The following is a 22,344-nucleotide window of genomic DNA, read 5'->3' on the forward strand; positions in this document are numbered from 1 at the left end:
TAAAGCAGAGGTCTAACCATGTCACCATCATTCCCATTCAGTAAACTCCAGTGGTTCCCTGTCGCCTTCAGGATCAAATATAAAATCCTTCATTTAGCTTTTACAACCCTTCATAAACTGGCCCCTTCCTACCTTTCCAGTCTTCTTACACTTTATTCCCTTACACATCCTCTACGATCCAGGGATGCTGCCTTCATTTGCTGAGGCTCATATAAGACATTTAATCTCCTGACTTGTGGCATTTTCAGTGGCTGTCCCCTATGCCTAGAATATTCTCTTTCCTTACCTCTACCTACTGGATGTCCTGGCTTCTTTCAAGTCTCAGCTAAAATCTCACCGTACGCAAGAGTTTATTCCTTATCCCCTTGAATGCTAGCACCCTCCTTCTGAGATTATCTCCCATTTATGTCATGCATATCTTGTTTATACTAGTTTTGATGTTGTCTCCCCCAACAGAATGTGAATTCCTTGAGAGAAGGGACTGTTTTGGCCTTTCTTTGTATCCTCAGCACTTAGCACAATGCCAGGCACATAGGAGATATTTAATAAATGCTTGCTGACTGACTTAAACGATTGTCTTTCCACAGGTGACTCCCAAATCTGTATCTTCAACTCTGACCTTTCTCCTAAGCTCCATATCTGTTTTTTCTAACAATCAACAGGATAGCTCTACATGAATTTCCTACTAGAACCCCAACCCAAACTCATTATATTTGACTCCATGGCTAAAACCATGGGATTATCTCTGATATCTCTCATATCCAAAAAGTTACTAAGTCAATTCTACTTCTCAGCAAATCCCTGCCAGAATAATCTTTGTTACTCATAAAAAGTGCTCATGCTTCCCCTCTTTAAAAAATCTTCAGTGGATCCCTATTGCCTCCAGAGTGAAGTCTAGACTTCTTTGCATTCCAGGCATTCAAGGCATTTCACAATCAGGCTCATCTCTTATTTTGCTGCTTAGCCATCTCCAACTCTTCCGTGACCCCATCTGGGGTTTTCTTGGCAAAGATACTGGAGTGGTTTGCCACTTCCTTCTCCAGCTCATTTGACAGATGAGAAACTAAGATAAACAGGGTTAAGTGACTTACCCAGAGTCATACCAATAGTGTGTCTCACATTACTGTTATTCTTACAGAATTAAGTCAGACTATGTTTGGGACTATACAGAATGGTCCCTAAATTTAAACACGGAAGGGATATAAAACATCATCTAGTCCAACCTTAATTTACAGATGAGGAAAATGAGGACCAGAGAGCTTAAGTGATTGAAGTGATCAGAAGCAGAAATAATAATAGCTAACATTTATATAGCGCTTACTATGTGAAAGGCAATCTGCTAAACCCTTTACAATTATGATCTCACTTGATCTTCACAACAACCCTGAGGAATGCTATTATTATCATCCTCATTTTACACGTGATGAAACTGAGACAAACAGTGGTTAAATGACTTACCCAGGGTCACACAACTAGTAAGTGTCTGGGCCCACATTTGAATTCAGATCCTCCCAATTCCAGATGCAGCACTTTTGTCTTCTTTCCCCCCTAGCTGCCCACAGCTAGGACCAAGGTATGTGATGTGTGGGTGGAGATGTTCAGAGAACCAAGGTCTCCTGACTCCAAACTCTGCACTCATGCCACTGCCTCTCATTGGAACAACTCTGCTCGCTTAAAGTGACCTCTCTCACCTCTGTTGTTTTACTCTAGGACTGTGTTCCTTTTCCTTCCTCACCCATCCTTTAAAGTACAATTCAAACGGCACCTTCTTCAAGAAGCTTCCCCAAACTTCCACCCTGACATGCACTCATATAACATAGTAATCTACGTTGGTGTCTTATCCCCTTACTAAATTTATAAGTTCTATGAGTAGGGACTGGGTCTTAGCTAAACTTTGGCTCTGCACTAGGATCTGGCAGAGTTTTCTGTCCTACAGCAAACATCTTTGTTAAATCGTTGGTTCCTTAGAAAGTTAGAGGAGGGGTCTGCAAATTTTTTTTTTCCCCTTAGTGGGTAGGCTGGGATTTTCCCAGGGGCACCAGTCCAGCAGCTACTTACTGTAAGCGCCTACTTTGGGGCTAGGTTATAACTAACTCGGTGGGGGGGGAGGGGAGGGGCGTGGCTTGTGATGAAGACAAGCCCTGGGATTGGCTATCTCCTGGAGGGTGGGACGCGACCCATCTTCGCCCACGCGGGGGGGGGCCCTCTGGCCCCCACTTTGGAGATCACTACTTAAGAGGGAAGAAAGTTCTTAGCATCCCCTCTGTTCTTGCCATACCCTCATTCTGGTGTGTCCCCCATTCTGGGTAGAAGGGAAGCCTTTCCTAACGTTAACTTGTAAATATAGCTGTTAGCTCAAGCCTCCCAGTTTGGAGGCTAGACTGGAGCAAGGGGTGAAAGCGGGGGCAGGAACCGAGCACAAGAGGGAGGGGCATTGCAGAAGGGGCGGGACCTAGCGAGAGTTACAGCGGGTTCCCTGGGACCCGGGGGCGGGCTCGACCCCGGAAGAAGCGATTCCAGTAAGACTAGTGACTTCCGGTCTTGTCCGCTGCCGGGACCGGACAACCGGGAACTGGAGGAAGAGGAAGGGCCAGAGCCGCAGGCATCATGGAGCCAGCGGGCCCTGAGGAGAGAACAGGAGCAAGGTAAGTGATGTGCGGGTGGAGATGTTCAGTTCGGCCTGCTACCCCCTACTTCCGGCCTGGTGTCCGTGCTCCCTCCTTCCGCCCCTGCCTTCACCCCTCCGCGTCCCAGGTTCCGGCTCTTGCCCACTCTCTCTCTGTTGTCCTCCTGGAGCCTGGGGGGGAGGGGGAAGAGTTCCTTCCGCGCGTGCGCCATCCCGTAGGTGGAGGGAAGTTGCCCCCCCATCTCACCCACCTAGGATTCTGTGGGGTGAGAGGGGGAGGGGGCAGTCATACCGGGACTGGGGACTGTGGTGACAAGTTGGGAAGAATGTACTTCTCCCCCTTCTCCCATCCTAACCCCACCCACGAGTTGTTGACACCTTCCTGTCCCAGGGGCCCCCGGTCCCGGTATGTGGGGGGTGGGGGCTCTGTGTATGAGGTTTGGGGCCCAGCACTCTGAGGAGAAGGGGGTATTGGGATAATAAATGTGAGTATGGTGCTCAGCATCCTCTCCTTTCCTCCACACCTCCCCTCCCACTTGTGACCCCTTCCCTACCCCCCACTTACTCTTTAAGTCACCTGTAACTTCAGGCCCACTCCCAGCTCAGGAGTCTCAGGACTGTCAAGGGTACTTGGTACTTAACTCTCATTCACATACCTTCAGTAGGGGCTGGGCTATTGATGAGGGAACGGGAGCCGGGAAACCAGAGAGAGAAAAATGAATAAGGATTTCAGCTTTTGGTATCTCTGATGCCCCCTTGTCTTTCCTGCCTCTCCACCCCCATCCTGTCACTTTTCTAGTAATCTCCTGCTTACCGGAATGAGCCCTCTGCCCTCCCTCAGATGAGGGGAAGAGGCAGGAGGTAGCTTTTCTGGGAATAGGTTGCATGGGGGCAGCTGGGTGGCGAAGTGGATAGAGCACCGGCCCTGGAGTCAGGAGGACCTGACTTCAAATCCAGTCTCAGACCAGACACTTGACACTTACTAGCTGCGTGACCCTGGGCAAGTCACTTAACCCCATTGCCTAGCGAAAAAAAAAAAGGAATAGGTGGCATGAATTTCTTTGTCCCTGTGTTAAAAATAGATGCAGCGGTGCAGTCCAGAATCAACTTTGTGACCTGTTCAGCTTTGAAAGCTGCCTTTCTCAGACACAAAAGGAGGTCTGGTGACAGGTGATTGTTCCCCTACAAGATGGGGAGGATTTTAGATTCTCCAGAGAAGCCTGGGCAGTGGGAAGATGAGATTGGCTCCATCAAAAGTTGGTAGCTTCCCTCTCCACCCTTAACTGCTTCTGATCTGTAGAAGATAACCTAAAGGGGAAAGGATTTGTCTCCAAAAGGACAGGGCAGGACCTTCTGAGGAACTAGATGGAACAATGAAGGTTTCCTGCAACCAGCCTTGGTGTTGAGTTGAGGGAGAGGGCAAAGGCATCCTGCTGCCTAGCCATTCCCATCGTCGGTTTCTAGTAGATCTTTTCCCCATTCGCACCCCAGCCCAGCATTGGTCCCTGGCACCTGGGAGCTCTCTGGGCCTCAGGAGTGAGGCCAAGAAGAACCTCCACCACTAGCCTGTTTTCACCTGACCAGATTTAAGAGACTCTCTAAGAGACAGGTTCCCCTGTCCAGGTGGAGATTACGGTCAGATTGGGGTGGCTATAAAAAGTGAACTCTGTGTGCACTTTCCCCAAAGTTTCACAAAAGAAACCGAGGATAGGGATGGCTAGGCAGCATACAGTTTTCCAGTGTAAACTGACCCCTCCCATGGAATCATACCAGTTTCCTTGTTCTGTTTCCCAGGAGAGTGGCCTGTCTAAGATGTCCTCAGCCATATCCCATCTGCTTTACCAACCATCGCTGCCTTCATGAAGCAGTGTGGGCTATGTATAGGGTCGGGGGAGCACCAAGGGGAAGAAAAAGACCCCCAGCAACCTCACCCATGCTGGGTGTCAGTGGTGTGTCTTTATCTCGCCTCCTTTCTGTTTAAGGCAGGGGGCACTATTTTTTAGGGTGTGGCTTCTCCAGCCTCAAGCCCCTTTCTTCTTTGTCCCAGGGTTATGTTGAAGTGAAACAGAAAGAGCAAAGCTCCTCAGTATAGCTCCATTGTATGTGCTGGAGGGGAGGGGGACTGTGGGAGCAGTTAAGAAACAAAGTAGCCTGGTTACTCATGGATCTTCATCATTCCTGTGGATTGTGGGAACCTCACCCCCACCAAGTGTGGAGTAGCTGGCTGATCAGGACCCCAGGATGGAGGGCTTTAGTTCAGCCTCTTTCTCAGTGTGGGGGACCCAGAGGAAATTGATTGGCTTGGGGCCTTGGTGGGGGAGACATTAGAAAAAAGAGTAGTTTTCAATGAGTAAAGGACTGGGTGATTAGCCTGTGAGACAAAACTTGAAATCTATAGCCAGCTGAGGCAGGGTTGGGGGTGGAAGAGCCTGGCATTTTGGACTGACTCCACATTATATGAGAGCGGGTCTGAAGTGTGACTTCAGAGAGCACGCATGTTTTTTTTGGGGGGGGGCTGGCTGACTTAGGGTGTGAGCCAAAGGCCTTTGCTGAGTCCTGCTAAATCAGCTGCTAATAACTGCTGAAAGTATTAATGGGATGTCAGGGATTTGGGGGGAGGCGCTTATAAAACATATGTGGCTCTGACTCCCCCAACTCCCCACAGGGAAGGAAGCACACAAAAGGAGGAGCCTGGGTCATTGGAGTCTAAGACTTCACTGAATTTGTTCTCAAGCCTCTTGGTATAGTGAATTTTTTGGGCATTCCTTCCCTTCTCCCCAAAGGAGGGAGTGATGCAGTAAAAACCCTCTTCCCCTGCAGCCCCCAGCCCTTACCCAGGCAGTTGGAGAAAGCCTGGTGAGGGCCAAAGCCCAGAGATGAGAGCTAGGCACCAGAGGTCATGAATCCACAACCCAGGATGTCCCTGACTCCTGTCTTTCCCAGTCATCCTTGCCCTGTGCGAGGGTAGCGTGGTATAGTAGAAAGAGCATAGGACTCCAAGTTAGGACAGGACTGAGCTTGAATCCCCACTCTGACCTAAGGGTAGCTGTGTGATCTTGGACAAATCACTTAACCTCTCTGTCAGGTGCCTTATTTGTAATATGAGGACAATGCTCCTACCTTGCAGAATTATTATCAGAAAAAGAGAAATTTAAAGTACTATAGAAATGTAATGCAGACTGCCTAGTTAGATTCACTCTTGCCCTTCTCCAGGAAGAGGGCTGTAGACCAGATGGATGGCCATGAGAATACCCTGGGCCCCCATGCCTGCTCACTTCCTCCTCTGAGAGAAACTTCCCCTTCAGGGGTCAGGCAGGCTCTTTGTGGCTTCAGAAGACAGTTGTGACTGGTCAGCTGGTCTGGTGTGTGTCAAAGGGTGGAATCACACTTTAGGCAAAGATGGGGGAGAATGGTCAGAAAGGCTTACCTGATGGGAGCACGAAAGGGTTGGGTCAGGAGCTTCCGACAAGCAGAATAGGGAGGGCTTCAGTGAGATCTCCCCTGCCCCTCTCTGGGCACCCTGCTGTTTACCTCCCTCCCAGAAATCTCTTATTAATAGCCCTGTATGAGGGATCTGCCTATACTCTTACATCTTGGACTAGGCTTTACCTTTTCCTAGGGAGAGAGGGAAGAGAATGGTTTCTGTTTTTGTAACTTCTCATCTCTCTCTGGTGAAAGCTGTGCTGTCTGTCAAACTTGGCTCAGACTTCACTGCTCTTCCTCTGTCAAATGAGAGAATTAGCCTGCATCAGGGGTGCTTAACCTAGGGGTCAGTGGCCTCCCATTGTTGGGTCCAAGAACTCATATGGGGGTGAGGAGGAAGTACATCTTCATTTCAAAGTCATTGATTTTTCTTTGTAATTCTATATATTTTATTTTGTGAATTTCTTTTCTTTTTTTTTCTTTTGTTTTGTTGGTGAGGCAGTTGGGGTTAAGTGACTTGCCCAGGGTCACACAGCTAGTGAGTGTCAAGTGTTTGGCGTGAGGCCAGATTTGAACTCAGGTCCTCCTGACTCCAGGGCCAGTGCTCTATCCAGTGTGCCACCTAGCTGCCCCTTTTTTGGTGAATTTTAAAACACTTGTGAGAAGGGATCTAATGGGATCCCTAGGCTCCATCAGACTGCCAAAAGGAGATAATCCTTGGCCAAGATAAGCCTCTTGGCCGCTTTCACCTCTAACATTCTGTGAGTCTGAAATTTATGGCAATGTACATCTCAAGCTGGGAGGGACCTCAGAGGCTCTCCAGTTCAAACCTTTCATTTTTCAGATGAGAATACTGAGGCCCAGGAAGGTTAAGTGACTTGCCTGAGGTTGCAGATATCAGAAGCGGAATTTGAACCCAGCTCCTCTGACTCCATTGCTTTTCTCTCCACCCTAGGATGTTAAAACTTCAAACACCACCCCTTCTTGCTTTAGCAGCTCGATTCCCTCTAACAAATTGAGTGTCAAATCTACAGCCATCCCAGGCGGACTTGTTCACGCCCTGCAGTTCGTTTTATAACACCTCTGCCAGTGCTGGGGAGGGGTGGCAGGCTTGTACCAGAGACAGTCACAGGGACATTAGCAGCAGGCTGGCAGAGCTGGGGGCCAAAGAGCTTACTGCTTCCCAGAGGGGGTGAGCAAGAGACAGATTGTCTCTAGCACCCCAGCACTCCCCCCTTCCGTTTCCTCTGTTCACATGTGAAAACACAGATTGATCTAAGAAGGCTACTGCAAAAACTAGGCTTGTGCCCACTGATCTGCCTGTGTAACAAATTGGGGCAAGTTATATTAAAATTCTAAGGAGTGCCCCAATAATAGAGCAAAGACAGCAGTTAATGGGTTGGCCCTGCCAGCTGCTGCCCTTGCTGTCTTTCTCTGTCCTGCCTTCCCTGGCCTAGTGGAGAGAGTAGAGTAGGCCAGAAGGAAGCCTTAGGGATCTATGAGCCCTGTTTGCAGACTTGAGAATTCAGTTGTTCTTGACTTCAGAGAACCCTAGAATGTCAGGGCTGGTAGGATCCTTAGAGTCCAAACCTCTTAGTTTACAAAGGAGGAGTGACATACCTAAGGACATAGCTAATTAGTGACAGAATCCAAACCAGAACCATAATCTTCTGAAGGGCCCAGATTTCCTGAGTCCCAAGCCAGGTCTCTACCTGCCTGAAAAAGATTGGAACTCAAGACTCAAGAAAGGGAGTCAGGGCCTTGAAATGATAGAAACTCCTTTCTCTGACTTTTGGCCAGCCCCCCCCCCCAATTCTTTTTGCGTTTTTTAAGGCACAATATTTGGTTCTCCAGGTTGCTTGCATTTTTTTCCTCCAATCTTTTCTCTGACATCCCCCCCCACCTCCCCACTACCCCCTGTTTGTGTCTCGATTCTCCTGGGTTTATCTGGGGGTGTGAATGAATGTCGAAGCTGTACTATCTCATGCCCAAGCTGTTGTCATTTGTATTTACTCTTGAAGGGAGGAGGGAAGGAGAAATGAAGAAGAAAGATTGACTTAGAAAGGAGACATGCAGAGAGAGAGAGACTTAGAATTAGTTTAGAGGAGAAACTTAGAGATAGAAGAAAAAAATATGGAGACAGTAGAGATAGAAAAAGAGGAGACAGACATACTTAGGGAAGGAGCACACAGATGAAGGAGGAGAGAGGAAGGAGAGGAAGGAGACAGATGAAGAAAAACATGATGAGAGGAGGAGGCATGATGGGAGAAGAGACATGGAGGAAACAGAAAGGAGAGGCAGATTTGAGTGAAGACAAAGAGAGATGTTAGGAAACGTTGTGAACCCTGGAGCTTCCTCTTTCACGGGAAGTGAGGGATGGGCATTTACCAGTGTTCTAATGCTGCATGCTGCCGTTGGATGTTGGGGTGGCCTGTTGTCAGTTGCTTGTCACCATGTCTTCCATCTTCACTGTTGCATACACACATACCCCTCCCCCCAGTAAGGAATTGGGACAGCCCCATGGATGATGGAACCCCAGCTCAGGATGAAATCACCCCCTGGGATGCTTTCTGTGTCAGTGGAGAGAAGCATTATTGATCGGGGCGTAAATGTTCCCCTTGTTCTCCCTTGGGGACAGGACTCCTGGGTCCCATTCTTAGAAGCCACAGGAACATATACATCCTGACAGTATGACTCTTTTTTGCCTCCTCCCACTGCCTCCAATGCTGCCCGCGGGGAGCTGCCCATGCTCCCCATATGTATATAGGTTGAGCTTCCCTTTAATGCAGAGAGATGTTTGGAAAGGGGAATAGGAGGAGGAGTTGCCTTCCAGTCTATGGGTTTTTCTGAGGGACTTGGGGATGCCATACAGTTCCCCTGATTACCTTGGCAGAGCTTCAGTGGTTTTTAAAATCTGAGATCTTTTAAGAGTGGAATCACTCTTACTGGCTGGGGCAGAGTTAGGTGTGGTCTTCCTCAGAGACCAGGGTACAGACAAACCCACTTCTCCAAAGTCCACCCCACTCTCACCCCCTGCCCGACCCAATATCACATGATTGATTACTGAGGGTGAGGGAGAGCCAGGGATGTGGTAGAGAAAGGGGAGAAGCAGACCCTTATTAACCCCAGGTAGCAGGCCAGTTGCTTATCTCTCCGTTTTCACCTTACCTACCTTGAGTGGCCCTGAGGATGAATGAGCTTTTAGAATAAGTTTGTGTGGATCTTGCACCCTGAGATCAGGAGCAAAAAAGCCAGAGTTTCCCTCTTCCCCTACAAGGAGAGCCTCCATGTGGTCATTGTAATTCTTGACTTGTAATTCATCAGACTCCATCCCTTTGGAAATGAGATGGAACAGGGATGGTTTCAGAAAAAGTGAGGGAGAAATGGAGAGAAGAGGTTATAGCATATCTTTCTGGACTGACCACTCACCACAGAGCATTATTTGAATTGAATCCCAGCACCCCTCAGTCTCTGTTTGAGTTTCCCCCTCTATAGCCCCCTAAACCATCTCTCTTTGAAGTTGGGGATAGTGGCTTCTTCGTGTACCAGACAAAGGGAAAGGAGCATCAGGCTTCTTTCTGGAAGTATTGGGGTCCAAGTCTGAGGCTTCATTGCATTCTGGAATCTCTAAGGAGATCAAAGACCAGAGGTGGGGAACCTTCGGTCTTGAGGCCACATGTGACCTTCTAGGCCACAGGTTCCCCATCCGTGTCATAGACACTCTGGGTCAAGCAAGAAGCTAGATATTGAGCTGATGATTCAATCTGTCTGAGTCTCAGTTTCCAAATCTGCAAAATGGGGATAATAGTACCTGCAGTACCCAAGAGACATTGGGGCAGAGCAGATGGAATGCTGGATCTGGAATCAGGATCTGGGCTTGAATCTACCTCCCTCCAGACACTTAACAGCTGTGTGACGCTTGGACAGGTCTTTCACCTCTGTCAACCCAATTTCCTCCCTTACAAAATGGAGGTAATAATGGTCCCTACCTTACAGAGCTGCCATGTGGCTCTAAGGAGATAATCAAAGGAGTAAAGCCGTTTGCAAATATAAAAGTGCTACATAAACATGAGCCATCATTGCCCTCCTCACAATGCAATACTGTATGTGAGAGTGCTTGGAAAATATGAAGCACTAAGAAAATGTTGGGTGATCATGGTGATATTATCAGTGCCTTGGATTGGGGGCTCCCTGGTAAGCCATGTCCCACATCTTTGATGTTTCACAGGCTAGATCTTGGGGGATACGTGTGCTCTCTCCATCTCCTTCCTCCCTCTTTGAGAATCAGGGAAACAACTGTGGGTAATGGGGAAGGAGGCAGTGGTTATCTCCCACTTCTACCCTCACCACCACCTGTTAACAAGCTGGTCCTGCTCTTGTGATGGTCTTCACTCACATAAAGAATTAAAGAATTCTCCAAGAAGTATCCTCCCACCTCCAATGCCCATCTCCACCCTACCCCTAGAGTCACCAGGAGAGGTGGGGGAAGGGAATGTGGCTTTGTCTTCAGCAAACAAAGAACAGAGCTTGGACACCCTCCTCCAAGGGAGGGGGGCAGGCTGTTGGCAGAGCACAACGGCCCCGGCCAGTGTTGGGCTGGACTGGACTTCTGGGAGTGCCCCAGGAAGGGATTGGGGATGGTGGGGATGGAGAAGAAGAAGCTCAGATCCCAAGGGACAACAGTGGGGGTGAGGATGGGTGTGGGCCAATAGAGTTTTCGAAGAAAAAAAAGATTCTAAAATTCTAGGGACTCTGCGATCTGATAATTACACAGTTGTTGTGAATTGGGGGGGAGGGCACTGTGTGTCTGTTGTCTCTAGAAGACTGTGGTGGAGGGAGGGGGTCTGGTGAGCTGCTGTGGGGGAAGGGTTGTTGGGCACAGAGGGAATAGAGCTAGGGGCCACTTAATGAGGAATCAACAGGTACCAAGGCCCCAGATTTGGGTCCCAGTCACCGCCCACGCCAGCAGATCAGTCTGGCTCTTCCTAGCATCGCCCTCATTTATGTTCACAGATGCATTGCTGAAAGCTCTTCCTCCCCTCCGGTGAGGGGGGAGGAAATCCCACCAGGATGACCAAGCTGCCAGTCAACTCGTCAAGGGACTTGGAGCAAAGTCTTCCAGCTGTGGCCTCCTTGAGCACCTCACTGCCCAGAAGCCAGAGCTTCCAGCCACCCTTCTTCCCGCCCCTCCTAGAGAAGCGCAGGGCCATTTCAGATGTCCGCCGGACCTTCTGCCTCTTCGTCACCTTCGACCTGCTCTTCATTGCTCTGCTCTGGATCATCGAGCTGAATGTGCGTGGGGGTGCCTGGGCCCTGGGACAGACATACCTCTTTAGGTTTCAGCTAGCCCTCTTTAAAATGGGGGGTGGGATGGAAGCGGAGACTGTCAATCCCTCACTCCCTGTGTTCCATCTCTAATGTTCTTTGATTCGAGATTTGAATTCTGATCTAGCTGACAACTTGCTCTGTGACCTTGGAGTCTCTGGATCTTAATCAATGAGAGATCTTACCCTGCCAACCCCTCCCACCACCACCCCACCCCCACCAGCCAAGGAAGGCTTAATGATAAAATGAAAGATCATAGGCAGAATATCTTAGAAAGTAAAAGGGTGGTGTAGTGTAGAGAGTACTGGACCAGGAGGCAGGCAGTCTAGAAATTGCCTGTGCCCTCTTGTACACATCATTCTTTCTACCTCGGTTTCCTCTCTTGTAAAATGAGGGTGTCAGATCTCTGAGGTCCCCTTCAGTTCAGTTCTTCTATGGTTCTTTGGTTCCCTGACTCTAAAAGTCCAATTCTGTGCTCCTCTTCTTCCCACCCCTTTTTGCAGTAATCCTCATCCATCTCCCCAGGGAAACCTCCATCAGTATAGATTTTGTTAAACTCCATCCTCCCCAAGACAGAGGAATGGGCTAAACTCAGTTCATTTTCATAGTGAGCACCACCTTCAAGAGACATTTACCAAGTGCCCTCTGTATGTGCTAGGCTCTGGGAACACAGCATATACCCAAACAGGTATACGCCAGAGTTCCAGCCAGACTTTACATACATAAATTACAAAGATAACTTTGACTGGTAGTCAGTCTAGGAGAGGTGAAGTGTGTGGCCCAGACAATAGAGATCCCTGTGGGCCGGGGTAGGCTGAGAAAGGCTTCACAGAGGAAGCTGGGCTGTGAAAGATGGACAGGTCTTCACCAAGCAGAAGAAGGGGCCAAGAATTTCAGGTAGAGGGAGAAGGGTGATAAGATGGGAAGTCAGGAATGGACGTGCTATGTCTGGCAGACAACAAATAGAGTCATTTTTGATTATTTGCGTAATAGGCTAGAGTTAGGTTAGATTAAACTGGAAAGATAGGTTGGGACCGGATTGTAAAGAGCTGTAAGTACCAGACGAAGTAATTTAGAGAGATCTTGGAGGCAGCGGGGAGGTGTTTGAACAGAGGCCAGTTTGCTGGGAGCTGTGCTTTAGGAACATTAGTCTGGCAAGGGTGGATGGTCTGGATTTTCCAAAGGTGAGCCTGAAAGCAGGATGACATAAGGAGGGCAGAATCCTATAGTTCCCAAGTCTGGGGACAGCTCAAGATTAGAGACAGAGGTTTAGGAGTTGGGAAGTTGGAAGAGACTTTGGGGACCCTAGAGTCCAGTTCCTTGATGCTACAGGGGAGGGTACTGAAGCCCCCAGAGGCCAAGTTGGTTCCTCAGAGGTCACAGGCTAGTTAATGGCAGGGCCAGGATTAGAACCCAGGCCCCTTTATTTCAGACCTGTCATCAGCACAGAGATGGTAAATAAGTAAAACAGAAAATAAAACGATTTCTCTGAGGGGTCAGCATGCAGAGAGGGCTGAGGACAGAGTCTGGGGAGCAGTCATAGTTTGTGAGTTTGAGAAGGAAGAAGATTCAGAGAAGTGGGAGGAGAATAGACTTCAGTTCTTGTAGCACTTTGCAGTTTTCTACCATGCTCTCCACACATGGTTTCATTTGTACCTCACAGCAACCTTGTGAGGTGAGCAGGGCAGGCGGTGCTCTCATATTTACAGAGGAAACAGGCCCACTGAGGTACAGTGACTTGTCCAAGGTCATAGAGCTTGTAAGTGGGACAGGGCTCAGGCGTCGTAACTCCCAAGCTTTTGCTTCGTCCGTTCTGCCACAGAGGGCATTGCTGGTGGGGGCAGCTGCCTTCTTCCTTGCACTAGCAGCCTCATTTGAATTGCTCTGAATAAGGTGGGTGGCCAGGCACTAGTCATTCCTTGTTGCCCTCCATAAACCCCCTCTCTCACACTCACTTTCCAGTCTAGTTATCCTAGCCAGAATTGGAGAGGGCTGTATCTCCCCAAAGTCCTTTCCTAGTGGAAAGGGGAAAACTGCATATATTAAACTACATACATGTGGTTGGAGATAAGGGAGAAGAACTACACTTCCATTTATTTCTTCATCCTGGCCAACCAGGCAGAGTGATGGACTCTCCCCATTAGATGCAAATCTAATCAACTGATTTACCACCTGGGGCTCTGTCTGACACCACTAGCCAACACCGTTTCTCTCCCCATTCCCTGCCCTCAAGCCCCCTCTGACTCCCTAGATGGATTGTTGGCTGGGAAGGTGGAGGGATATTAAGTTATGCAAATAGTGTTCACTGAGATCTGATCCATGTCCTTCTGTATGAGAGCCAGGCCTAAGAATCATACCACCTACATCCTCATGGTGGGGGGCGGGGGGGGGAGCAGGGCAGGGAGAGGCTTTCCAGATCTCCCCATCCCTATCTCTCTTCTGTCTCCACGTCAATCTTGCATATTTCTCACACATACAAACTCAGAGGTTGCTTAAACTTGTTTCTGCTAGTCGGGGTTGCCTTCGAAGCCAAAGTCCCCAGCCTGCCACCAGACTCCCCTTCCATTCCCCCTCCCTTGGAGCTGAGTGACCCTGGAGTTGTCCAGGACTGCTTACCTAGTCCATGACCCTGCTTCATGCTTCAGAAGTATATGGGTCTAGGTCAAGGGTGGGGAACCGTGGCCTTCTGGGTCCTCAGGTATGCCCCTATGCCTGAATCCAAACTTCAAAGAACAAATTGTTTCATAAAACTTGACTCGGTCAAAAGGCTGCACCCAAGAACTTAGAAGGCCACGTGTGGCCTCGAGCCCGCGGGTTCCCTACCCCTGCTCTAGATATTATGTCAGAGGGCGTGGAGAGGATTTAGAATTTGCCACCAACCTGCTCCCACCATGAGTCTCTTTTCCCCATTGACATTTCCATCAGAAGACAAAGCATGGTGGGAATGGGGAATGAGTAGCCCAGGGCAGTGGGGGTGGGGTCCGGTTCCCCATCTCGTTCTCTGTCTTCCCCACCTGCAGACAAAGACGGGCATCAAGAAGAATCTAGAGGAAGAGATCATCAACTACAACTTCAAAACCTCCTTCTTCGACATTTTTGTGAGTGACCCGAGCATGGAGGAGGCAGCCAGTCAGCGGCTTTCAGATCATTTCCTGGGTTTTTCTTCTCTTCCCTTTGTTCCCTTTCACTTAGTCTAATGGGAGGAAACACCTAGCCCCTGCCCCTATGAAGCTCCCAGTCTCCTAGGGAGGACGCACAGAGCCTCCCCCAAGCATGTAAACAGCAACGGCTGGGTAAGGCATGCTCTTTAAGGGCCCTCCCAGAGTGGACAGGATTTATTTGGGAAAGCTGCTTGGAGGAAATACGTGTCCCATGGGAGCACAGAGTCAATCAAATTTACCTGCTGATAGTAAAGGAACTGGGAAGTGAGAAAGGGGACGGCTTCATTTCCAGTTTGAGTGTAAGCCCCAGGGATTGGGGATGGGTGCCATGTCCGATCCTATATCACCTGAAACACCAAGTACAGGACTGAGATCCACGTCGCCCGCTCATCTAATCCACGAATGCTTCTTGAATTTCCTCTACCCACGGTCCCTTCCCCCAGATTCTAGCCTTCTTTCGGTTTTCTGGGCTGCTGATGGGCTACGCCGTGCTGAGGCTTCGACACTGGTGGGTGATCGCGGTAAGATGCCAACCCCCATGCCCAGTTCACATCGGAGGGCCCCTTCTTGGAATACGTCGGCATTGGGAGAGTGGGATTGGGGGAACAGGAAGAAGAGGGGCCTGAACTCCTGGCTTCTTCTCTCCCTGCTCCGACCAGATTACCACACTTGTGTCCAGTGCTTTTCTCATTGTCAAGGTCATCCTCTCTCAGGTCAGTGATCCTGGATGGGGTTTATGGGGAAAGGGATGAGAATCTTGGAGAGGAGGAGGCTTGGAAATATGCCCTTTATTGTCAGGGGTGCTATATTAGGGGCTGTGGTGGAAAGTTGACAAAGGATGCTCTCCAGTGCTTCAATCCAACCAGACTCACTCCCTCCTTTCTCTTTGTATAGTCATATCTGGGTAAATTGGGGTTGGGGTCCTGTCCCAATGATCTCCAGGGAAGGAAACCTGTCCCATTTCAGGAACTCCCTCCACTTGGATAATCGGGAAGTTCTCCCTTAGGTCCAACCTCAGTCACTCCTGTTGTAGTGCCAGTCCATCTCCCTCTGTGGAGAGGAAGCAGAGCTTCTGAGCTGTTAAGATCAGGGAAAGGGCCCATCCTCACACCCACTCCCAGCTGGCCAGGTTTGACCTTTCCAGGGGTGGAGCTTTGGGGGTGGGGTGGTACACCCCCTCACCGAGCCCAGCCGACTCTCCCTAGCTGCTCAGCAAAGGTGCCTTCGGCTACGTGTTGCCCATCGTTTCCTTCGTCATCGCCTGGCTGGAGACCTGGTTTTTTGACTTCAAGGTCTTGACTCAGGAGGCAGAGGAGGAGCGATGTGAGTTCTACAAGGAGGAAGCGCAATGGAATGGGGAGAGCCCTACACTGAAGTCACAAGGCCTAGGCTTGAAGCTTAGCTCTGCCCCTTTTTACCTGGGTCACCTTGGCCGAGTCACTTTTACATTTCGAGGCCTCAGTTTCCTCATCTTTAAATGAGGAGATTCAACTAGATCATCTGTAAGGTTGCTTCTTGCTCCAAATTCTATGATCCAGTGATTGGCAGGGCCAGGGGAGGGTGTCGTGGGGAGGAGAGAGAGTAAGCTTGGGGAAGAGTGCCATGCCAGTGGAGGAAATCCTTCTGTTTCTCTTGAGAAGTCCAGGGATGACTGGGGAAGTCTTGGGATTTTTCTTCCAAGTGTCTTAACTGATGGCCACTCACCTGTGGCTGCCAGACTCCCGGTTTTCCTTCTGTCCGGAGTCTTTTTCACTTGCCCATTTGCCTGTCGCTGTCACCCACATAGCCTGAGATAGGTAAAAAAGATATGACAAGTGTGGGCCCTGGGCCGGCTCTGTAAATCCCAGGAGACATGCTAGCACTGTGCTGAAGGGAGGATGGGAAGGGTACTCCAGGAAGGGGAACAAAGCATCTTGGATCTGTCCCCCAGGGTACCTGGCTGCCCAGGCGGCTGCTGCCCGGGGCCCCCTGCTCTTCCCTGGGGTCTTGTCTGAAGGCCAGTTCTATTCTCCTCCAGAGTCGTTTGCAGGTGAGACATATAGCTTCTCCCTCCTTCCCTCCTCTAGCCCTCCTGGAGATTGGGTGAGAAGGGAGGTGGCTTTCAGTCATGTGGAAACGGGAGGGCAGGGGAAGGAAGGGAGGCAATTTTAGGGTTCCTCTTTCATATGAGGTTCCAAAGGGAGAATATTCGTGTGCCCCACCCCATACACACATATGGAAGCCCTCTTCTCCCCATTACACTGATCCCTCTCTCCACTTGGCTTCTTTAGAATCTGACAATGAATCTGATGATGAAGGAGCTGGGAGGAAAGGCTTCTCCAGCCAGGTATTTGCCATTTCCCAAGGACCCCAGAACAGTGACCTCAAGGAAAGGGTCACTTGTCTTTGAAAGGGACAAATTAGGAAGGGGCTCTAGACAAGAGGTCTTGGGTCAAAAGAATTTTAATAGTCAAGTGGCTGTTCCTTCTCGGCCTGAGCAGTGCTAGGAGTAGGGAGGGATTCAGACAAAAGAGGTTGCATGGTCTGTATCATCACTGGGCTCTGTAGTCATTGAAGTCTAATGGGGGAAATGTAGGGAAAAAATGAAGAGAACCAAGGTGGGTGGGATCTGTCTGTCCTCAAGAGGGAGAATGAGGAGTACTGCCGAGGGCAGATAGAAAAGCTTGGGAGGGAGGAAACTATGCTTCTTCGTAGATCCCAGGCCTTCTTCTTCCCTTTCTCCTCTCTGCCCCACCTCCACTACTCCTCTGCCTACCACCTTCCTCTTCTGGGAAGGGAGTAGGGAGGGAGAACATTGTATGCACCTGTTTGAGTAACGCACACATGGATCGTACTAGGATCGGGAGTATATCCAGCAGGGGAAGGAAGCCATGGAGATGGTGGACCAGATCCTGGCTCAAGAGGAGAATTGGAAGTTTGAAAAGAATAATGTGAGCTCAAAGCTAGCCCTGGCATTGTGAGGTGGGAGTGACGGGGGAGTTGGAAGACTCTATCTGGCCATGGAAGGATTGCTAGGTTAAGGCTGAATTCTTGTCCCAGAAAATCAGATCCATGCCTCCCATCTGGGTATTGGAGGACCCGATGCTCTCTGTAATCCCCAGACTGGATTCCAGCCTTCCCTCCCTTTCCTCTCTGATGTCATAGGAAGAGGCAGAGCAATCCTCTGCTGACTCTTGTGGAGGGTCCCAGCTGGTCTTGTCACTGGGCCAGGGATGCTCTCTCCCTGTCATTTCCTTACCCAGCCAGCCTTGCCATCATCCCAGACCCCCTCTGCTTTCCCTTCCTTACTCCCCTCCATCTTTCAGCCCCATGACAGTCATCCTCAGCTACCCTGCCCCTCCTTGCTGCCTCCTCTCTCCAACTTCCTTTCCCCTCTCTCTACGCCAGGAGTATGGGGACACAGTATACACCATTGAAATTCCTTTCCATGGCAAGACATTCATCCTCAAGGTGAGAGGTGGCAGGAGTCATGGAGGGGATCCCAGTTGCAGCCCCACTCCCAAATACACACCTGCCAGACCAACCAGCGGCCCAGAGACCGTCTGATCAAGGATCCCCACAGAGGGTCCTTAGCTGTACTCAAATATTTGAGGGGCTGTCATGTGGAAGGGGGCCTAGCTTTGTGCTGCTTGGCCCCAGAAAGCATAGCAAGGATCAGTGGGTGGATGGTACAGAGATAGATTTCAGTCTACTTAAGGGAAAACCTCACAATAAGAGTTGTCCAGAAGTGGCTGTTTTAGGAGGTAGTGAGCTTCCCATCCCCTAGAGGTTTTCAGGCAGACACTGGGTAACCACTTAGAGGTTGGGAGGGTGGGAATGGTAACAGGGATTTCCACTTAGCTATGGACTGGGCTCAGTGACTTCCCAAGTCCTTTCCAGTTTTGAAATCCTCTCAAGAAGAAAGTATAGAGGAAGTAAGGGGGCCTTTGAGATTCACACATGGGAGGGATCAAGAGATAGGCCAGGGGGCAGCTGAAGCCTGGCTACCCCCTTCTCATCCCCAGGGGCTGAGAGGGACATTAACAAGCTGCGTGCTCACCTTTGCCTCCCCTGTCAGGCATTCCTGCAGTGTCCAGCAGAGCTGGTGTACCAGGAGGTCATCCTGCAGCCTGAGAAGATGGTCCTGTGGAACAAGACCGTGAACGCTTGCCAGGTAAGTCTGCCAAGGAGCCCGTCTCACCCAGACCCCCAAGTCTCCCCCCCCCCAACTTCACCCCAGCCGGAGGCTGCTCACCTGTTTCCCTGATTAGTGGAAGGCACATTGAAGTCCTGGGGTAGGAATGGAAGGAAGGGGCCTTGATTCTGATCCAAGATGGAGCCAGAGGCACCGGGACCCCCCGTCCCTCCCTCCACAGCCTCCTCTCAGCACTGAAATGCTGAGCCCAGAAATCGTGGCTGGTAGAGGGTCAAATTGATTGTCTCCTGAACCTCAGATCCTTCATCGAGTAGAAGACAACACTCTCATCACCTATGATGTATCTTCAGGGGCTGCAGGAGGTGTGGTTTCCCCCAGGTAAAGGCCTTTCTCTTCCGAATACCTTCTTATTGGACAGAATCATAAAACCTGAGTTGGAGGGGACTAGTCCAGTTCTATCCTTCAATCAAGCCACTTTCCTAATTCTCATATTTTCTCCCTTCCCCTTCCTCCCTCCCCTGTCTCCTTTCTCTCCCTCCCTTCTGTCCCATCACCACCCCATCCCCAATTCTGACTGCTCCCCTTCCATCTTCCTTGCTTGCTTGGGTCCAGCCAGGAATGTGACCTCCTAATCTTATATTTATCCCTTACTTCCTTTATTTTCCCAGGGACTTTGTGAATGTCCGGCGAATTGAGAGGCGGAGGGACAGATACCTCTCCTCAGGCATCGCTACCACCCACTTTGCCAAGCCCCCATTGCACAAATATGTCAGGTGAGGCCCTTAGGGTCCTTTCAGCCAGTCCCTTCTCTGAACAGAATGGCTCTGTCCACAGGTGTGTCTCAGCAGGAACTTCAGGGCAACTTGTATGCTGTTAATGTCTTTTAAATGCCCCCCAATCTCTACCCCTATGTTTATGTTCCCTAATCCTCTGGACGTCACTTGATAAACCACTAACCCACTTAATGCCCCTGGGCGCTCTCCACTGGTCACTGTGGGTAGTTACTGGAGCCCAGCAGCAAGGGGGGTGGGTGGGGGAAGTCAAGAATCCCGACTGTGGAGTCTAGAGCTGGCAGCCCCCTGGGGAGGGCAGGAGAGGGAGAACGGACACTGCCATGAGGCACCCAGGGTGGGCTGAAGGAAGAAGGGCATCTGTCTGGGGGAAGGCCTAAGAGACAGGAGGCTCTTCTCAGCTGGGCTACTTTATAGTCTTGGGCATCTCTGTCCCTCTTTATGAAGAGGCTCAGAACCCCACCAGAGGAGAGGAGAGGAGGGCATAATCTTCCACGGGCTGTCCTCCCAGTTTTCCTTAGATGCCCCTCCTGCACATTAAGCCCTAGTTATTACCGTCTTACCTCAGTCCCTGCAGTGAGAGAGCAAACAGCTCATGTTTGGAGTCTATCTGCTCCTTCCAGGGTCTCTGCCTTGGGGAGGACAAGAAGGTTTTTCCTTGGGCTTTGTCCTTACAAAACCCTTATGGCAGTCTTGCTGCTGAGGTTCTTCAGAAAGCCAGGCTGATGGGAGGAGACCCCCGACCTCAGAGGAGGGTCGCCAAGAATGACTGTCCCTTTCGGCCTGGGATTGAGTCACCCGGGAACAGAGACATGGATGAGCTAGGCTTGAGCTTTCTGTGAAGGAATCAAGAGTGGGGACTCCCACCTTCACCCCCTGCCAAGCGCCTCCTGGGTTCACCCCTGGAGCAGGGATCTTCAGGTGCTCCCCAGCAGCCTCTTCCCTCATCCCCAGCTCAGGTTCAGGAGTGAGGCGAGGAGGGGGTGGGTTGTTCAGTGTGCCCAGACTGTGCCTTATACTCTCTTACCTCCTTGCTCCCCAGGGGTGAGAATGGACCTGGTGGCTTCATTGTTCTCAAGTCACCTAACAACCCTCGAGTCTGTACCTTTGTCTGGGTCCTCAACACAGATCTCAAGGTACCTTAGAAGTAAGACTATGTGAATGTTGTCCAGACCCTGTGTCCCACAGAAGTACAGTATGCCGCCCTCCGCACCATTTCCCCACCCCACTGAGACTGGGGGTGCTCCTCCTCCTTCATCCCACCCCCCTCCCACCTTTGGGGCTGTTTGTGGGGCTTCAGCCAGGGCTGCACGAACACCATGTTCTCAGAGAGAAGCCCCTTCCTAAGCTACCTAACCCCTCCCCCTGTTGTCTGGCCAGAAGGGGCCCCCTGCTGGTGACCAGGTACCCCAGCCTGTGCTGTCTGAGCCTGAGCTCAGCATCCTCTAGTGGAGGACTTACAAGGCCCCCTTCTCTTTCCCTCTCTAAACCTGGAGGGAGGAGGGGGACAAGAAAGACATTTAACTCCTTCCGGTCTGGTGACTCTCTTCCCCCCAAATTAGGGCCGACTGCCCCGGTACCTCATTCACCAGAGCCTGGCTGCCACCATGTTTGAATTTGCCTTCCACCTCCGGCAGCGGGTCGGGGAGTTATGTGCTCAAGTATAGCAGCCTCCAGTCATCACCATCAACAGGGCAACAGGGCCATCCATCACTCCTAGAGACATCCTCCTCTTCAGCCTGGACTACTAGCCTGCCCTGGGCAAGGGACTTGGGGGCTTTAGGGCTCCTCCCTTCCCCCGCCTCCCAGAGCCAGACTGTTCCTTGGGAGCCCCCATCCCTCAAAGACAAGCTCTCAAAAGTGTTATGGGGCAGGGGGTGGATAGACTCAGGCTCACTCTGCTGGTTAGGGGTGTGTCTGTCTTGCTGGTATTTACATGTCCTGCCACAGGGGGGCAGGACATAATTGAGGGGAGAGCAACCACCACGTGACTCCTTAGCAGTGTCAGGGTGTAATGTGTCTGGGCTTGGGGTGACAGGCAGAGGTGTCCCCAGTGTACCCAGGCCTGTGTTACAGGACCAGGCACTCCCAGTAGCCAGTGGGTGGGAAAGGGAATCATTGGTCCCCCAGATTTCCCATCAGTTTTTTTATAGTGATTATTTAAAGAGTCTGGGACTCTTTTTTTCCACAAAAACTGGTGGAGGGAGGGGATATGACCTTGCCTGCCTGGGTGCTACACCTGCCTCCCTTTCCCTCCCCCGAACTAGTGCTTCCTTGGGGGCCTTTGCCCCAGCTCATTAAAAACCTGATTGGAACAAGCCTGACTCTGGCCTTTTGTTGTGGTGACCTTCAGGGAAGGAGCAGTCAGCTGGGTGGGGCCAGGAAGCCAAGGAAGGGGATCTGGGCAGGGAGGTGGAGCTTCAGCCACTGCTCACTCTCGTCCCCGGGATCCCCTCAGTCTCCGGGCTCAGGGTCCAGGAAGAATGTCTGCACTTGCTCTACCCCATGTACTTGCATGAGCTACCCAATTTGAGCATGGGTGGGTGTAGGGGGAGGTCTGGTTGTGGGTCTAGATTTACTCCCGCTTTTCTCTAGCCACTAAAGTTGGGGAGGGTAGGACCTGTGACCAGGCAGGCCACTACCACTAGCAGTGAGACTGGGGGCTGGAGGGAGACAGCAAGAGAGGAGAGAATGCATAACAGGCCTGAGATAAGAGATCATTGAGTGTTCGAGAAACAAAGGCCAGTCTGGCCAGACCATAAAGTTTATGGAAGGGTGTAACAGACAGCAAACCAAGCTCTCTGCAGTTGATCCTAGAGGGAATGGGGAGCCATGGCCATTTTTCCAGCTCTACTCTCTTTGTAAATGAGGGGATTGGACTTC

The 22,344-nt window shown here is 50.6% G+C and overlaps 1 protein-coding gene and 1 long non-coding RNA gene across 3 annotated transcripts in view; one reads left to right on the forward strand and one right to left on the reverse strand.

Annotated features, from left to right (window-relative positions):
* The window catches only part of LOC110215747 (uncharacterized), a 28,269-nt gene extending 25,899 nt beyond the window's left edge, over positions 1 to 2,370 (reverse strand). The window contains exon 1 of the long non-coding RNA XR_002326603.2: positions 1,459 to 2,370. This is a non-coding gene — a long non-coding RNA (uncharacterized LOC110215747). The remainder of the gene's footprint in view (positions 1 to 1,458) is intronic.
* Positions 2,371 to 2,531: 161 nt separating this feature from the next.
* On the forward strand, positions 2,532 to 21,779 carry STARD3 (StAR related lipid transfer domain containing 3). Of its 2 annotated transcripts, none has more exons than XM_020997485.2 (15): positions 2,532 to 2,645; positions 11,063 to 11,341; positions 14,395 to 14,472; positions 14,979 to 15,056; positions 15,195 to 15,248; positions 15,741 to 15,858; positions 16,466 to 16,564; positions 16,806 to 16,861; positions 17,373 to 17,465; positions 17,923 to 17,985; positions 18,593 to 18,688; positions 18,969 to 19,048; positions 19,339 to 19,443; positions 20,504 to 20,608; positions 21,024 to 21,114. In XM_020997485.2, the coding sequence occupies exons 2-14, from the start codon at positions 11,120 to 11,122 to the stop codon at positions 20,604 to 20,606; spliced, it is 1,245 nt and encodes a 414-aa protein (XP_020853144.1). In that variant the 5' UTR covers positions 2,532 to 2,645; positions 11,063 to 11,119; the 3' UTR covers positions 20,607 to 20,608; positions 21,024 to 21,114. The 2 variants fall into 2 exon arrangements, with proteins under 2 accessions (XP_020853144.1, XP_020853143.1); XM_020997484.2 differs by having other exon boundaries at positions 2,537 to 2,645; positions 20,504 to 20,597; positions 21,024 to 21,779.
* The last annotated feature ends 565 nt before the right edge of the window (positions 21,780 to 22,344 follow it).

Source organism: Phascolarctos cinereus, unplaced genomic scaffold, assembly GCF_003287225.1.
Source record: "Phascolarctos cinereus isolate Bilbo 61053 unplaced genomic scaffold, phaCin_HiC Scaffold_5;HRSCAF=322, whole genome shotgun sequence".
NCBI classification, from domain to species: Eukaryota; Metazoa; Chordata; class Mammalia; order Diprotodontia; family Phascolarctidae; genus Phascolarctos; species Phascolarctos cinereus.

Bases quoted from the DNA above. Each gene is read 5' to 3' on its own strand.
- STARD3 (XM_020997484.2), top strand. From the start codon at position 11,120: ATGACCAAGCTGCCAGTCAACTCGTCAAGGGACTTGGAGCAAAGTCTT. The intron at 11,342-14,394 runs GTGCGTGGGGGT...CCCCACCTGCAG, and splicing joins TCTGGATCATCGAGCTGAAT to ACAAAGACGGGCATCAAGAA. The intron at 14,473-14,978 runs GTGAGTGACCCG...CCCTTCCCCCAG, and splicing joins CCTCCTTCTTCGACATTTTT to ATTCTAGCCTTCTTTCGGTT.